This window comes from Mastigoproctus giganteus, chromosome 4 (genome assembly GCF_048544385.1).
Source record: "Mastigoproctus giganteus isolate SK-2022 chromosome 4, ASM4854438v1, whole genome shotgun sequence".
In the NCBI taxonomy this organism is placed as follows: Eukaryota; Metazoa; Arthropoda; class Arachnida; order Uropygi; family Thelyphonidae; genus Mastigoproctus; species Mastigoproctus giganteus.
The window spans coordinates 35325928-35345361 of NC_143578.1; the positions used below are offsets into that span (position 1 = coordinate 35325928).

General features: G+C 37.0%; 1 protein-coding gene across 2 annotated transcripts in view; it reads left to right on the forward strand.

The window, feature by feature from the left end:
* The window catches only part of mib1 (E3 ubiquitin-protein ligase mind bomb 1), a 501099-nt gene that overhangs the window by 108405 nt on the left and 373260 nt on the right, over nucleotides 1–19434 (forward strand). For both annotated transcript variants that reach the window (XM_090372633.1, XM_090372634.1), the window contains exon 9: nucleotides 3485–3618. In XM_090372633.1, the coding sequence (XP_090228759.1) occupies nucleotides 3485–3618 (134 nt within the window). The remainder of the gene's footprint in view (nucleotides 1–3484; nucleotides 3619–19434) is intronic.

Genomic DNA, 19434 nt, shown 5'->3' on the forward strand with positions numbered 1-19434 from the left:
CAAAATATGGCCAGAAGTTGTACTAGAAGAAGAAAATAACATCCAAGAAATTAGAAATGAAGTTATCCAGATGGCTCAATCAATAGGTTTCGAAAATGTCGATGAAGAGGATGTTAGAAATTTATTGAATGCAGAAGATGATGGTTTTTCAGTGGAAGATTTAGAAAACCTTGTTAGCAATGAAGACGAAGTTAAAGAAGTTCCTGCCGAAAAAGTGTTAACAACCAAAGATTTAAAAAGGTGCTTAAATGACATTGAAAACGTTTTAAATTTTTTTAGTGAAAATGATCCTGATTTAGGAAGAAGTTTTATTGTTAAGCGATCAGTGTTAAATGCAATAACTCCATATAGGCAATTGTTAAATGAAAGAGAAAAAAAGCATAAGCAATCAACTTTAGACTCCTATTTTAAAATGTGATTTCACTTTGTATGTAAGTTGACTGTTTATTTAATAAAACTTTTCTTTGTTCGAAAAAAAAGCTTTTCATTTTCTTTAGGTAGGAACGTATCCCTATTCTGGCCATAGTATTTTTACCTCTGAAAACAAAGTTTCGCTTAACGAAGTAATTTCGTGGAACGCATCCTATTCGTTATTCGAGGTATGCCTGTATATATATATATCTTCACAAATGACACTGCATTCACATGTCTCATATAACAATTCTTAAGAAGCTGTGTGGACTGTCTAAAGCTAACAGTGCTGCATTAAAGGTGCATTTAATTTTATGAATTGCTTTTTTACATATAACAAATTTTTTTTTTTTTTAATGAAATCTCCAAGGTGTCAAAACTGATAGTACTTAGTACCATGCATGGGGTGAAAGAGATGGGGAGAGTATGCTGGAAACTTTGTTTTGGTGACTAAACATGGATTTCACCACTTCAAGCCTCCAATAAGCAAAGTAGTGGTATTTCACCGGTTGATGAGAGTTATCTGCCACCTAGTGTTAGTTTTAGTATATATTGGTATTATATTATATTATAGTATTGTATTATTAGTACTATTTTATATTTGTATTAGTAGTGGTACTAGATAGTATTAGTACTAGTTGTAACATGTATGGATTGAAGGAAAAGGGGAGGTGATATTGGAAACTTTGCTCTAGAGACAAAACATGGATTTCACCACTTCAAAGCTGACCGGGCTAGCCGGGTGGGTAAAGTGCCTGCCTAGCAACCCAAAGGTCACGGGTTCGAATCCCGCCTCTGGCTTGGATCAAAGTACTGCAAAAAAAACCTTGGGAGGTGCATTATGGCTACAGAAGCTGATGTGCCAACAACTACCAAACAAACAATCACCACTTCAAGCCTCCAATAAGAAAAGTGGTGGTATTGCACTGGTTGATGAGAGCTATCTACTGCCTAGTAGTTCATTTGAACTCTAGAAAGGCATTTAACTCAGTTCCTAATTAGAAGTTACTCTAGAAGCTTGAACATGCTGCAGTTATTTGAAAGATTCTAAGATGGACTGTATGTTTGTTGCAGGGAAGAAGGCATAGGGTTGTGATTAATGGATATTCTTCAGATTGGTGTAACATCAGAAGTGAAATCCCCCAAGGATCAGTTCTTGGACCACTGTTGTTTCTGATTTCCATGAACTATATCAACGAAGGGATAAAGGATATGATGTCAAAATTTGCAGATAACATAAAGATTGGAAGAGTCGTTAATGATCAGTGCCAAGTAGTGCACCTTCAGCATGACTTGAATGGGCATCAAGAATGATCAGAAGAGTGCTATGTTTTAATGCAACAAAATGCAAGCTCATACACTTGGGATATACCAATCTCAAAATAACTTATACACTTGGGGGTCAAGTTAAAAACAGTAGAGGAAGAAAGGCATCTGGGATTATGATATGGGTAGACATGAAGTTTTCTGAGTCATGTAAACAGGCAGCCAGGAAAGCTCATGGTGGCCTATCGATGATTTATTGAACAATATTCTGTAGTGGTAGGGAGGTCATAATCCTACTGTACAAGACAATTGGAATACTATGTCCAATTATGGAGACAGCATCTAAAAAAAATGGCACTGAGCTTCTTGAAAGGGTCCAAAGAAGGGCGACTTGCATGGTGAGATAGCAAAAGAGTAACCGTACAAGGAAAGATGGATTCTGTGGGCTACAGAGCTTGGCAACCAAGCACCTTAGAGGGGACGTGATTGAAATTTATAAGGCTGAGACAGGTTAGTAAATGAATGAAGGTAGAGTTTTCACTGTTATAAAGAATCCTGAAACTAAGGGTCACAAATAGGCCAGATTGTAGGAAGTTTTATTTTAGCCAGTGAGTTATAAATTACTGGAATGTTACCTACATGGGTGGTTGAGGCTGACAGTTGGGGAAAATTCAAAGATCAGCTGGATAGTTACTTACAGGATTAGGGAGATGCATGGTTGTCTGTTTCCTTTTCTTTTATTATTTATTAATTATTTATTTTATTTTATTATTATTGTTATTTTACTCTTCTTTTTTTTTTTTTTTTTTTTTTTTGGTTGGAACAGCATAAACCTTAGGGTTCCTTGCACCATATGGCCAATACTAATACCAATACTATATATACATAAAGCGAAAAAAAAAAAAATGATGAAGATAAGAGTGCTAGAAGGGATAGAAGGTAACAAAAAAAAAAGTATAATAAGAGATAAATAATTATGAAATTAATAAAATGAGGATGTTGCCACACAACTTACAAAACCAACCTCTCGTCAGATGCCAATGGCAAGAATTGCAAGAAATGCAAGAAAAATAGTAACATGTCTTCATTTCTGATGTAAACCAAAAGCCAAAGGGCAATAATCATAAATGTAAATAAAAATGAGAATAAAATTTTGTAGCTGAAATAAATGAAAATAAAATTTTGCATACAAAATAAAAAAAAAAATTATAAGAATTAAAATGAGGGGGTTGAAAATGGCTTGTGAACTTTACAGTTGACACTATGAAGACAAGAAATTAAAATCTGGAATTGACAACAGAAATTTCTAGAAACATATTGTGAACTTTACAGTTGACACTATGAAGACAAGAAATTAAAATCTGGAATTGACAACAAAAATTTCTTTCTAGAAACATAACTTATTAGTCTAATCCAAGTAAAGAAAGTAAAAGGCTAAGTAAATGTTAAGACTAAGGCAGATTACGAGAAGTCTGGCAAAGAATGCAAAGAAGAGTAGCAAAGACCTCTATGCTTATATTAACAGTAGAAGGAAGGGGGTTGAATCACAATGGGTCACTTGATGTCAAGTTATCAAACAGTTAAAACAAACAGGTTGCTGACAAACTGAATAGGTATTTTGTATCTACATTCACCCATGAGAAATTCTGTAGGGAAGGGTATGTTTTAGATGTTTAAAGATGCAGTGTATAGTAATGACATATTTTCAAACATTTTCTAAAGTAAATTTATTACTTAGAATAGAATGGATAAATTTTTTAATACTTTCAGAAATAACTGAAAATTTTTATATTTTATAATTTGGCAGAACGTCTTAGTGCATTATTGAAGAAGCTCTTTGAGACTCATGTGTCAGGAGATGTAAATGAAGAGTTGGTTAAAGCTTCAGCCAATGGAGATGCCCAGAAATGTGAAGAAATTTTGAAGAGACCAGATGCTGATGTAAGTTTCTTCTCTCTCACTTATCTACAGTTACTTCAGTTAGATAGCATATTAAATTTGTTTCAGTTAGCCATTTATTCATGACAACTGTTCATTGAACATGATTAGTTGAACAATACAGCTAGCTGGATGGCTTTTACAATGTGAATCATACATCTTTGATCAATCACAGTTAGTGTAAAATGGTTGTTTAAAAGTTACATATATTTTCCCACCTTACTGAAAACTGTGTTTTTCTGGAAGTTACAAGGTCTCACTTCTGATCTTGATGAAATTCTTTTTCATATATAATATTCTTAACCACACAATCTTTTTGAATGATCCTTAGCTTTCAGTGTTTTCACCCATTATTCATTTCATATTATTATTATTAGCCATATGATGCAAGGAAGCCTGGTGCCTCCATAGCCAGGTGGGCAGGAGCACACGCTTCTTGATTAGACCGGGATTCGAGCCCGTGACAACCAAATACAGAGGATGCGGAAAGGTCAGGAAATGACCACCGCATATCCCCGGAGCAATATGGTCTTAGTTGTTAATGCTCCTAAAAACCAAATAACAACAACAATAGCAGAAGGAAGCCTGAGGCTTATGCTGCACCAGCCAAAAAAAAAAGAAAAAAAGTTACCCTGAGAGAGAAAGAGAGAGAGAGAGAGAGAAGTAGAAAGGAATCACCAAGAAAGAGAAAAATTATGATATCCTGCTCAGGACCCTGGGTGTGCCAAGTCCATACTCACCAAATGTGAGCCCCTGGGGTAAAATATGTTGCAGTCACACACACACTTGACTATTCCTTATATTTTAGGGATTGCAATTCATTTATTCTCTCTCTCTCTTTCTCTCAATAAATATACCTTTGGAAGTTATTGGCATAATAACATTGTTAAAAGTTGTTAAAATAATTTTAAAAAGGAAGTATTAAATAAAAACAGATTCATTATTCAATCAGTGTATATCTACTGCAGTAAAGCACAAATGAGAAATAGCCTACATAAGCATCATTAGAACATTTTCTATTACACATAACACTGTAGTCTCTATCTGAGTTAATGCAGCATTCTGATCAATCTCTAGTAAATTTTCCTCCACAGCAAACTCTATGATCATACAAAATGATTGTTTAGAATGCCCTTTTGTGTCTCTGACTGATGTTGTTGTTCTCTACACTTGCTCCCTCAGATCCACATCCTTCCTAAAATGAGGCCTCCAGACCCCCTCTACACTGTTCAAATTGCTGCCTTATATAACAGGATTATCAACTCCTTGTCCCTGCTGGTACAGTTCCTGCACATCAATGACAAAATGCCACGAGCTCTCCTAGCAGCCTGTCTGCACTGTCAGAGAACTAGATTGTTGAACTATGCAGTTACCTGTAGGTCTTTTTCATTTTCCACCATCCAATGTGGTACTACCCAATTAGTATGTTAATTTGCAATTACTACTACCCATATGCAGTACCTTGCATTTATCAGTGTTAACACAATTGCCATTTCTCAGCCCCTCTGTCTAATTTTTTTAGGTCTTGTTGTAGTAATATGTCTTGATTCCTGTTATTAACTACCCTGCAAACTTTGTATTATTTGCAAACTTAGACATTAAGCTTGATATGCCGTCATTAGTGTCATTAATAAATATTTACAACAGTAAGGGACCCAGCACTGAACTCTGCTGGACGCCTCTAATAACATTAGTCCAAGAAGAGCAGTGCTCATTTATAACCACACTGAACCATCCCTTTATCCTTAGCAGTAACTTGTCTTTTATGCAGAACTATGTCAAAAGCTTTACCAAAATCTAAGTATACATCAGAATTATTTTTTGCATCCTGATCCTCTGTTACTGTATCATAGTAGCTAATCAGATTGGTCAGACAAGGTATCTCCTTAACAAATCCATTCTGTGATTGCCATATAATATATTCCTTTCAAGATTATTCTACAATACTTCTTTAACCACTGATCCATTATTTTTCCAGGAAGAGAAGTTAAGCTTACAGGGCTGTAATTACTCACTTCACCTTTTGAACCTCCTTTGGGAATTGGGGAGACATATGCACATGTCCAGCCTATGGGGACCACCCTTGAATCCAAGGATGCTCTCACATAATTATGGTTGAAGGTTTGCTTCCATCTTTTGCTGCCTCTCTTAATATAATTGGCACCTGATCTCATCCATCCCACCTTTGATGGATGAGATCCACCTTATTTCTTTTTAGCTTCAACAATTTCTCTTCCACTTTCCACTTTCCACTTTCCACTCTTCCACTTTTGGTATACTTCTTGTATCCCATCCATAAAAACCTTTTCATGCACAGATGTAGATGCAAAATATTTATTCAGTTTTTCAGCAACTTGAACATCATCAATAGTTATGTCATTCATATCTAGTGGGCCAGTGTGGTTTGTTTCCTTCTAGTCTTAACATAAGCAAAGAATTCTTTGTGCACTAATTAATTGATTGAGATTACACTATTATATCACATGGTAGATTTAAGTAATTTATTATTGAAATGCTACAATTTGAATGATTGAAACACCTTAACGCCAAACACATTGTTTAAGTGTTTTGCATTGAAGTGTTTCAATTGTTCAAGTTATAACATTTCAATAATAAATTACTTAAATCTATGACATGATAATTAGTATTAGTAATGGCCACATGGTGCAGCATAAGCCTATGGCTTATGCTGCACCATGTGGCTTATGGCTGGTGCAGCATAAGCCATAGGCTTATGCTGCACCAGCCAAAAAAAAACATAAAATAAAGTAAACTAAAATAAAATATCCGAACAAAACAATGACAAAAACAAACAAAAAAAAAAAATAAAATAATAATAATAATTAATAAAAAAAAAAGGAAATTAAACCTGTCATCCCACGAGCCTCCCCTACCCGAAGGCACCATCCAGATGACCCTTGAATTTTCCCAAACTGTCGGCCTCTACCACCCATGAAGGCAACTTATTCCGGTAATTTATAACTCGCTGGCTAAAATAAAACTTCCTGCAGTCCAATCTAAACATTTCCTCCCGTAACTTGAATTTATGTCCCCTAGTTCTAGCATCATTTATAATCTTGAAAATTTCATCCTCATTCATTTTACTGATGCCTCTCAGAGCCTTAAATGCCTCAATCAAATCTCCTCTAAGGTGTCTAGTTTCCAAACTCTGCAACCCACATATTCGAAGTCTTTCTTCATAAGGACGCCCTTTTGCAGATCTCACCAGGCGAGTTACCTGTCTTTGCGCCCTTTCAAGAAGCTCGATGTCTTTCTTTAGGTGCGGTCTCCATACTTGAACACAGTATTCCAAGTGTGGTCTAACATAAGCCTTATATAATGGGATTATCACGTTCCTATCTCTACTTGCAAAAGTTCGATAGATCATTGATAAGACAGCATGGGCCTTCCTTGAAACCTGTTTACAATGCTCAGAGAATTTCATGTCTGACCGTATCGTAACACCCAAGTCTCTTTCCTCCAGTACTGGGTTTAGTTGAACTCCACCAAGTGAATAAGTTATTTTGGGATTACTGTTTCCCAGGTGTAATACCTTACACTTTGTTGGATTAAATCATAGCTGCCATTTTTCTGACCATTCCTGAAGTCTATCTAGGTCTCTCTGAAGAAGCTCAGCTTGACAGTGATCATAAACTACTCTACCAATTTTAACATCATCTGCAAATTTAGACATCACGCCCTCTATCCCTTCATCAATGTCGTTTATGAAAATTAAAAACAACGGTGGTCCTAATACTGATCCTTTGGGAACCCCACTTCTTACATCAACCCAATCTGAGGAATAACCATTTATCACAACCCTCTGCCTCCTGCCCTGAAGCCATCCTTCTATCCATCTAAGGATTTTCCCAGTGATTCCAACCTGTTCCAGCTTATAAAGCAACTGCTCATATGGGACTGAGTCAAAAGCTTTGCTAAAATCTAAATAAACAATGTTGAAATTATTCCCTAAATACAGCTTGTGAGTGACCCTTTCGAAATAGCGAACCAGATTTGTTAAACATGGTTTTCCCTTTACAAAACCATGCTGAGTATCCTTGAGAATTTCAATTCGATCCAAATGATTCTGAATTCCACCCTTGATCATTGCCTCCATGATTTTCCCTACTACTGAAGTCAGACTGACAGGTTAATAATTTCCAACTTCCATTTTAGAGCTACCCTTATGTATAGGAGATACATTTGCACTTTTCCAATCCAAGGGAATCTCCCCAGAGTCTAGTGATGCTCGCATAATTAGCCTCAATGGTTCAATGCACTCGCTTGCTGCCTCCCTTAAGATTATAGGGTATATTCCATAAACTCCAGGAGCCTTACTGGTCTGTACACTCAAAAGTTTTTTCATTAAATAATCTTGCGAAATTTCAATATCATTAATTACATATTTTTTAACTTCGCTCCCACAATTTCCCATTGCCACAAAAGGTTTTTCATTTGTAAATATCGATGCAAAATAACTGTTGAGTTCATCTGCAACGGCAGCTGGTGTATTTAATACTGTTCCCTTTGCCTTACGTAAAGGTCTGATCTGGTTTGTTCTGCTCTTCTTGGCATTTATATATGTGAAGAATTCTTTATCCCCCCCTCTTTGCTCTGTTTACTAGTGATTTCTCATAAACTGCCTTTGCCTGTTGAACCTTTTCTGTGGCTCTATTACACATCACCTTGTAGCTGTTATAGGCTTCAGTACTTTTTATTGCTCTGTAACCTTTCCATGCCACCTTTTTCTGCTCAAGTAATGTGGCAACTTCACTATTCATCCAACTTGGAACCCTCCTCGTGGAGTATTTTTTTAATGGTATATATGCATTCAAGGCATCTGTGATTAATGTTTTAAAAGCGTACCACAGTTCAAATGTATTCATTTTCTGCAAGATATCTACCCAGTTAATAGAGGCCATGTAGTACCTTAAGGCATCGTAATTTCCTTTTCTGAAATTAAAACCCATTCCTTTGCCTTTTACTTCTGCTACCTCTCTCGTCATCATCCACCGTAGAACTCCGTGATCACTTCCTGCTACTGGTTCCTCTACTGTCAACCCTGTTATGTCATCTGATTCGTGGGTGATGATGAGGTCTAGGATATTCTTTTCTCTAGTACTTTCCCTGACATGTTGATACAAATAACAGTCATCTAGTTGATTTAAAAATTTTGTTCCCCATATCGAGTTTCCTTCCTATTTACTCCAATCAATTAGAGGCAAATTGAAATCACCCATAATAAGACATTGATGCTTACTTGCCCATTTCATTTGCATGTAGAGGCTTTTGTCATAATTTTTACAATCACCTGGTCTGTAGATTACTCCTACTCGCATTATACCTTTGTTTCCAACTATTTCACACCATACAGACTCTATACTAGCATGTGAAAATGTCTGAATCCGGGAAAGCTATCGTCGCACTCAGGCTGCTTCTGATAAGAAGCATTACCCCACCACCCCTTCTATCTACCCTATCCTTCCTAAATACATTATACAAGCCGTACTTAAACTCATCATCCCCAATTTCCGGGTGGCACCACATCTCTGTAAGCCCTATTATGTCCGCGTTACTTGTTTTAACCAGCAGTTCAAATTTGCTCATTTTATTGACGACACTTCTAACGTTTCTGTATAAACAACTAAGATTTACAGTTCTTGTATATTTAGCAACCCTAACACAACCCTTGAAGTTTTTTAGGCTCTCTTCCCTGATATTAGCTACTCGCTCACGTGAAACGTTTCTATCCCCAGAACATCTAGATAATACGTCCAGTTGGGGTAGCAGGTAAGAACTGTTAAGGTATGTGCAAGAGTTACTTTGACCAATATTATCAGATAAATGCGTGTCAGTATTACCCACATCCCCCCTAGCTAGCAGTTTCCCTGAACCTTTAAGGTATCCTCAATAATACTGGCAAAAACTTTTGCACCACCTTTGTTTAAGTGTATCCCGTCTCTACAAAACAAATTCCTTTTACCTACAAGTGTGGGCCATGCTGATAGAAATTTCCCCCATAAAGCCTTGCAGATTCCTTCAAGTCTTGAGTTAATCTACAAGGCTCTTAACATATAATCCCTCCTATCGTGTCTTGGCAGAATTGCAGACACAGACATTATGGCCCAGCTCGCGGCATTTCCTCAGCATGGTCCTGTATTTTTCCAAAAAATCGTCAGATCGTGTATGTTTAATATCATTAGTCCCCACATGAATAATAATATTCTCTTTACCCCCTTTAAAATCTGACAATCTGTTGGTGACATCATCAATAGTTGCTCCCGGCAGACATACCCTGGTTCTACTCCACCTATCCTTATTACAAAAAATATTCCCCATTTCTCTGACAATGGAGTCTCCTAATAAAACAAAGTCCTTTTTAACCAGAGTAGTTTGCACTTGGTTTTTCTGTTTTGAGGCTTGAATCGGGTGTGCATCACTTGGTAGATTGCTGGAGTCTTGAGTCCCTGACGAGCTCCCAGATGCATTATTCTCAAGGGCAAGCACTCATTTTTTCAGGGACTCAAATTGTTCCATCAGTGCACCAAATTGTAATTTAAGATCGATGCACTCCTTACATCAATCACAAAGAAAAGAATCCCCAGGCAAGGTAGGATTAGTCACCAGGTCGACCTTGGAAAACATTCCACAGGTTCCACAATGGATTAAATCATGACTCACCCATTTAATTAAATATTACTGTTAAGTTAAAAAGTTAAGTGCAGCCATTATCAACCCACTGCAGGATGGGAGCCTCCTCAACAATTAATGCTGAGAGAAATGGACCATAATCTGCCACGCTGGTCCAGTGCGGGTTGGCAGATCGACCGTATTCAGCAGTCAGGGGCTTGAACCCCGGTCGACTCAAAGAGCGTGTGCTACTGCACTCCCGCTCCTGCCCACTCGGCTACGGAGGCCATGTTTTAGTGTCTTATTAGTGTTGAGGCCATGTTTTAGTGTCTTATTAGTGTTTAGGCCATGTTTTAGTGTAATATTAGTGTATTCTCAATCAATTAATTAGCACACAATGATGAACAATCACATAAACCCCATCTTCGTTAAAAAGAATTCTTTGCTACTTTTCTTTACATTCCTTGACAAAAACGTCTCATAATCTTCCTTAGCTGGTCTAACTCCTTTAGTGATCTGATTGCAGACTACTTTATACTTACACTAGATTTCTGTGTTCCCTGATAATGTATAACACTGAACAACAAATTTTGGGCCATATCTTGTTACGGGCATGAGAGTAAGTTTACTTTATAGAATTTTGGGGTGCTAAACACAAATAGTACTTAAAATGGTAGATTGGCTCTTTTTTTTTTGAAAAAGTAGTTTTTTATATTTATACAAGATATTTTTTATTTATATGGCAATAAGATATAGCTACGAACATACCTATATCAAACATGGGACCTTTTCAACTTTCGCTTCAGCAGCATCCCTTTTCACCATCCAACAATAACCACTTAACATGGCAGCACTCCATTTGCTTTTGTATCTTTGTTCCATTGCTGCAATGTCTTGATGGAAATGCTCACCATGTTTGTCACTGATGAAACCACAGTTTGGCGGGAAGAAATCCATGTGTGAGTGCAAGAAATGCATCTTTAATGGTACGTTGCACCCCAGTTTTTCGTTAAAAGTAACAAGATTTTCCACAAGCTACCTGTAGATGTCAGCTCTAACATTTCCTAGAAAACCAGTAGAAACATTTCAAAAGGCTTTCCACACTGATTTCTCGCTATCACATTCAGGGCACATTCAAAAACTGTCTTTGAAAAGTTGCCTTATTTGTAGACCAATGAAAATGCTTGCCTTAATCTTCTCTGTACTACGTTTTGGGAATTTCTCTTGCAAATATGTGAATGCAGGACTGCTCACTTCCAAAGCCTTCATGAAATTTTTCATGAGCCCCAGTTTGATGTGGAGTGGTGGAAGTAAAACTTTATTTGGATCTACCAGAGTTTCAAATACTACATCCTTCATTCCAGGTGTAATGATTTTCATTGAGGCCATCTCCCCTTCTTGTAGTGCATATCTCTGGCATGACTATCCCACTCCAAAGGAAGCAACAATACTTAGTGTAATCCTTTTAGTCCTAATACAATGGTGATTACCTTTAAATCACCACATATCTGCCACTCATACTTCTGATAGTATACCTAAGAGGATGTTCTCCATGTTTGCATATGTTTCTTTTTTGTGGATGGCACACGCAAGAGATATTGGAGACAGCATATTTCCGCTGTGTAATAACACAATGGAAATATGCAACGAACATAACTCATACAACAAACAACTCATGTTTGTTGTTGTCATTAGACCATCAACATCCTTACAAACAGTGAGTTCACCTTCTGTTTGATAGAATTTATCATAGTCTTTATTTCAAGTATGAAATGTTGTAATTTTCACAGAATGATCTAGAAGATAGGGTAGACCTTTTGAGGCCAAAAGGTCTACCTTATTCTTCAGCAGTTTGAGATTTCTGATGAAGTCATTAAGCTCACTTAAATGGTGGATCCCTTGACGTAGACGCTGCTGTACTTCTTCGCATGTATCAAGTTGATGTTCATCGGTGTCTTCATCTTCACCAGAGTATACAGAAAAGTGATCGGTTGGTTCAGGAATAGGCGGTACTTCACCATGAGGCATGGGACAAATTGCAGGTGGTATATTTGGGTATGTCACTGTCCACTTTTTCTTCATTGTCATCCCTTTTCTAATAGGAAGCACCATACAGAAGTAACAGTCTGTGATATGATTTGTTGGCTTAGTCCATATCATGGGCACTGTGAAAGGCATAAAATGTCCCTTTTGATTCACCCACGCATTGAGTTTTGATGTGAACAGGTAGTGCAGCATATGTGTGGAACCCAGTTCCTGTCCTGATCATCTACTTTACACCCATAGTATAAGAAGTAGGCCTTTTTTATGACTCCAGTTAAGGAATGCTTTCTTAAAACTAATGTGACTCCACATACATAATAGAAGTTATTCGAACTATTCACACAATTACGGGGCATATTAATCGTACACGACAAAAATACTGTGCAAAAAGTAGAAATCTCATAGAGAACGACTGTTACCTGAGAACAAATCACCCAGTACCTGCGGTGTTGCCATATTCAGGAATTACCATTTTTGTCTCTAATGGGGTCTTGTCAATGATATACAGTAAACCCCCGCTATTCGCGGGGGTTACGTTCCTGAGAAATGCCGCGAATACCGAAAACACGAATACTGAGTTATGGCTCCCATAGTAATAAAGGGGTTCCGTTCCAAAGTATGAAATATATAAGAAAAACTAGTCTAAAATTTTGTCTATGTATTATATGTACCTCATAATATGACTATATACATAGACAGTACATAGTGAAATGCAAGCATATGGCATCGAAATGAAAATAAGAAACAATTTAATATTAAATGTAATATTTATTAGAAATTTCAAACAAATCTTTCAAACCAGCGTCTTTGCTAGCTAAAAAACCTATCCCGCCAGTGCTATCACCAGTTTCGCTAAAGCGTTGATAAGGAGTTTTGCGTTTTCACGAATGATGAGTGAATTTAACGGAATTTTATTTTGAGTTCGGTCTTCTATCCACAGGTTTAAAGCTTTTTCCATTTTTTCTAATTTAACATCACGAGTTACAGAGCAAATTTTTGAAGCAATTAGCGCGTTTTCACGGACACTACGGTGGATTTTTTCTTCCGATTTCTTGATTGATCGTACCGTTGACTCATTGATTTTATAATGTTTTGCCACTGAGGAGACACTTTCAGCATTAGAAATTTTATCTAATAACTCAATTTTATTCGCTAATGTCATCACCTTCTTTGATATTTTCACATTTCTCTTGTTATTCGTAGTCATATTTTTGTAGGGGTTAGAAAGAACTTGTCCACAATAAAGTCACTTTCTTCCGTTAACACACTCGAAAAAGTCTGTTTTACACTGCAAAACGGTAGATTTATCACTTTTGTAAGCATATCAATTAATAAATTGATAAATTTATTCAATTTATAAGCATATAAATTAAAAGCAAACGACGAAACCTTCCATAACAAGCGCATAACACATATTGAACAAGGATTAGCGAGAAACATTCACGCTCGCGATTTTGTCACCCCTCTCCCACTGAGCGCTGTTTTGACCGGGAAAGATAATTTTAGCCACACCCATATTTTTTTATGGCAGAAAATATTCACGGCGCTTTAAAATTCACATTTTTTAGGTTTCATTTTATATTAAATCGGCGATCGCGAATACGCGAAACCGCGAATACAGATACCGCGAATAGCGGGGGTTTACTGTATAGGAATTTTGCTAGCAGGGATAAGGAGGTGATTATCCCCTTGTATAAGGCAGTGGTCAGGACACACCTTGAGTACTGCATACAGGTCTGCAGGCCTCATTTTAGAAAGGATGTTGAGCTACTAGAATGAGTACAGAGAAGGGCAATGAGATTAGTGAGTGGAACAAAGGGTTGCTGTTATGAAGATAGGCTTTAAGTTCTGCAAATTGCAGCATCTGGAGACTAGGCATCTGCGAGGTGATCTGATTGAGGTGTATAAGGCCTTGAATGGCTTGAGCAAGCTCAATGCTGATGGTTTTCTTCCACTTGCTCATATTCTGCACCTGAGGGGGCATAAATTCAAATTGATGAAAGACGGTTGGAGAATAGATGTGCGGAAATTTGCCTTTAGCCAGCAGGTGGTTGATTGCTAGAACAAACTTCCATCTGTCGTGGAAGTTGACAACTTAAATAAATTCAGGGCTGAACTAGACAAACTTTTGGAGTAAACGGGAAGGGTTTTTTTTTGCTGATGCTAAATAAGCTTGCTTTCTTGCATCATATGCCTCTGCTAATACTACTGTTAATACTAATTACTGCAACAGAGTTGAAGACGCATTTGATGCGACAACAACTTATCACACAAAGCGACAGTTCAGTTGCCACTCATGTGATAAGGGCGTGATGGTACTGAAACTGCGGTGTTGCCAAGAGCTTTAGTTGATAATGTAGAGTAACTCCCTAATATGTGATCCCAACTGTAATTCGAAAACAAGAGCCAATCGACAAATTTTAATGTAATTTTCGTGTTCAGCAACATGAAATTAGTCAAAATTGGTTATTTTCATTTTCATAACATTTTATTTGTTGACCAGTGTAATTGTCCCATGATGAGATGTCAGCTCATCTGACATCTCAGTTCGACACTTAGAGCTCTTTGCATCTTATGAGAGAAAAAAATTCAATGTGAGAATGCAGGGAATATATCTTTTTAAATTTTAAATTCATTTGAAAAATCTATCCAAAAAATGTACAAACTTTGTTGTTTTCCACTACGTGTTGTCAACTCTGATCTGACTTTCCAACTAATTATAGACAGCTTATAATAGATGGCTGCATGAAAATAGCTTTGAAAATCAGCAGGGGAGATGGTACCTCTTAGTCTCATATTGTCCAGTTTGGACAATGAAGCTCTAAGAGGTATCATCTTCCCTCTAAGAGGGGAGATGACAGCCAAAATTGAAGAAATTGTGTGCAGTTGAAATCTAGAAGTTGAAGAAATTGAATCATGTCATACATAAATAGATGTAGAGGATTTTATTGTATCCAAAAGAAGTGTTTTTTTTAGAACTTAATGATTTTTTTTAAAATTCGGATTTAATTTTTGACAGTTTTATTCTAATGTTGGGCAATGAAGTCAAAATAAGAATGAATTAATATTTAATTCATGTACAAATTTTTACAAAACTCCAAAATTTCTTGAAGAAATTCACTCCAAAGAGCTTTTAATTAGTTTCTTTATTAAAAATATCCAGTATTGCAGTAACATTATGAAATACTTTACGAATCTTCCAGTAAATGTTTCTATTGTTATCTGTGTTTCTAATAATTATAGACACAGTTTATAATAGATTGCAACACAAAATTAAATTTTAAAATTGGAGAAGATCTTGCCTGTCTCTTATTATTATCTGATTTTGGCTTACAAAAGCCTAAATTCTCTAGAATTTAGATTCATAAGTTGATGAAAATGAATTAAGTTATACATAAATAGATACAGAAGATAGTATTACATCAGAAAAGTAGTAACAGCAAGTGTTTTACAAATTTTTTATGATTTTTTTTTTACAATTTTGGTGCATTTTTTTTAATTTGATTTTTAAAATGATTTCATTCTAATATTGGGCAAACAAGCCAAAATAAAATTTATATTTAAATTATTACTATATTTAATACCACTCTTACACCACATGAAATTAATAATATAGGCAACCCTCGTATAACATGATAGTTAGGTTCCTATAAAATCTTGTGTAGTGCGAAACTGTGTTATATGGGACTAAGGACCAATACAAAAGGGGGAGAGGGGTTACATTCCAAAACCTAACAAAAATGCACCTTTATAAAAACTATCGGAAACTTACTTTTTATTAAAAAATAGTAATAACTGAACAAACATCTTACAAATTGTGATACATATATTCCAGATAATATACAATCATTTAATTTTCTTCCTCTTCATTGCTGCTAAGCACAATCAAACAAGAACGTCTTCTCTGTTTCAAAATATCATCACCCTCTAAATTTTCTTCTGCAGCATCTAGATTTTGTGTATCTTCATCTTCTGCTCTCTTTAAAAAATCAGTAATTTGGGTTTGTTTACTTTTGCTTGATAGATCTTTGTATTTTTCATGGTATGGAGCTAAGCATTTTGAAGCTCCCTTTTGAACTTTGTGCTCCTTTCAGTCGAAGGATCTGCATTCAAAAAATAAGATTCGAATTGCTCAGCTAAGTTTGTGCCTTCCTGTATGCTTTTTAGTGTAAAATTTGGAACTTCAGAATTTTCATCTGCACTATCATCCTCTGAATTGATTGCTTCATTTAAATTTAAACTTTTTGCAACATATGATGCCTTTTCCCCTTTTTTAAGACGATCCAAAATTTGCATCTTTGATTCTAGAGAAATAAAGTTTCTTTTGAGCAGTGCTTTTTTACTTTCCTTAGGCATAATTTAGGGGTGGAATATAATTCACAACAAAGAAATTATTCCAATACAGTTCTAAAGAATAAAGTTTAATAATACATACTGGAAAAATTTATAAACGATCAAATAAAAACCAAAATAACCTTACAAAAAAACCTTAAAAGTCACGAACTGCATGCTTCGAAGTCACAGTTTTTTATGGTCTCAAAAAAAAAACACAAGTTCAATAGTACAGAACTTAATACGGGGATTTTGCAATAATTTTCACAAAAAAGAATGGAAATGTTGAAAATTTACATCCAATGTAATAGCAGAGTTTCCCCCCCCCCACATAAAAGCTTAAAAATACCATGTTATACAATGTTTGCTGCAGTTCTCTAACCGTGTTAGAGCGAAACCACGTTATATAAGTGCTGTGGTGTGCGAGGATTGCCACAATTTATCAGTCATGTTAGAGCGAAACCGTGTTATACCGGGGTTGCCTGTATAGTTTATTAAGGATTTTGCAATAATTTTCACAAAAAAGAATGGAAATATTGAAAATTTACATCCAATGTAATAGCAGAGTTTTCCCCCACATAAAAGCTTAAAAATACCATGTAATACAATGTTTGCTGCAGTTCTCTAACCGTGTTAGAGCGAAACCACGTTATATAAGTGCTGTGGTGTGCGAGGATTGCCACAATTTATCAATCATGTTAGAGCGAAACCGTGTTATACCGGGGTTGCCTGTATAGTTTATTAAGCTATTCACCTAAACTACTACACTCAAGCAAACAGCTGTACCTGTTTGCTAATATAAAAGTGCATAAACCAGGATTCCCTGCCAGACCTACACTGGTGTGCAAAACTTAAGGACCAACACTATTTCTAAGGGTTACAACCACAAAATCAAACGAAACAGCCTGTGGCAATTTGCATAACTGTGGCCGCTCAGTAGAAAGCTGGTGCACATGCAAAAATTTGAATCGTGATGAGAGGGCTCGCATAAACAGATAAAAGTGGCAGTTTAACAGTTATGGGCAAATTACTGAATGGTGAGCACGATTGTTACAGACGTTCGATTGGTTTCATACAGTGCTACAGACAATGAAATGGCCAGTAGTCAACATCTGGATGATTTTACCGGGGTTGAATAATTGGGAAGCTCGAGAAAGATCGAAGTGCAAGGAGTGTGGCTGCAGAGTTCGGTATCGCCCATAGCATTGTCTCACGTGTGTGTGGCTGGCCTTAAGAACGACAGGTACAGCTGTTCGAAGGACCAGTGGTGGTCGTCCACGAAAAACAACTCCCAATGATGACTGCTATATACTCCTACAGGTCAAGAGGGACCGACACCAGACAGCAGGATCCATTGCAAACCAGCTGCACAGGACGCAGGATATCGCTGTTTACTGTGGCCAGGCAACTCCACAAAGGTGGACTGTTTGCCCAACGGCCAGTATGCTGTGTCCCTTTAACACCTGCCCATCGGAGACACTGTTTCAGTGGTGCATCGAACACAAGGACCGGACAGCAGCACAATGGGGTAAGGTACTCTTTACTGATTAGACCAGATTCAGTCTCAGCAGCGATTCTGGATGTCAGCTAATCTGGTGAGAGGTTGGCACACGGTACCACCCCACAAACATCACTGAAAGGGATCGATATGACAGTCGAGGTGTTCTCGTCATTTGGGAGGCATTATCTAGGATGAATGTACACAACTCCAGATATTGGAAGGCAGTACTGCAACCTGTCCCATCAAACATTTGGTACATCTCTGGGGAGATGCTTAGCAGCATGTCCACACCCACCAGAAAATGTTCACCAGCTGAAGATGGTGGTGACAGAGGAATGGACGATGTTACTGCAAGAACTTATCAACAACATTGTTCTAAGTATGGACAGGTGGTGCAAAGCCTGCATCGACATTAGATGTGGCCATATCTCCTACTGAGGACCACCTCTTCCCTTTGTTCTATTTTGCCAGTGATGCATCTGTATCATGGCAGCCAGTGCTATGTTGCCATTTTTGAATAAAGTCCCTCTGTACAGAAACAAAACAGTTGTTGTGTTGGTGTTGTTTCCTGCTTCGTTTCTGTAACTCACAAAGTTGCTTTGGTATGTTTTTCCCATATCCAGGCCACTCCTATGAGAAGCTACAGGTGAAAATCTGACTGGTCCTTAAGTTTTCCACACCAGTGTATTAAGAGTGGTAGACATCACCAAATGTAGATGATATCAAAATAGTTGACACATCTCTTCTCCCAGATAGTTCCAAAGAACCAGAGATCATTGAAAAACAGCGAGGATTTAATCTCCAGGCTTAAGAATGTGGAAGTCAACTGTGATGATATCTTCATGTCATTCGATGTGGACTCCATGTTCACACCCATACCCTTAGAAGAAGCCAAACATGTCTCCTTCAAGCAATAAACAGCCATATCCTTCTGGGATACCCAAGACCTATTCCTACCTCAGAAATAATAGCTCTCATAGATCTTTCCATAGGAAAGCTGTACTTCACATTCAATTGGGGATTCTATACGCAGATTTCTGGCCTCAGCATGAGAAATGCCCTCTCTCCTCTCATGGCAGAAATTTTTATGACAAAATTTGAAGATTTCTTGAAAAACCAACTGAATAAACCTAAATTTTGCATCAGGTACGTCGATGACATTATACACCGATGAGCCAAAACATCATGACAAGCGAGTCATTATGGAAATGGAAGCAACTGCAGGTGAACTACGGCGCGAGTCAGGACGTGGTATAAAAAACACCTGATACTGGCTCCGTTAATCAGTGTTACTCTTGTTCTTTAGATGGGAA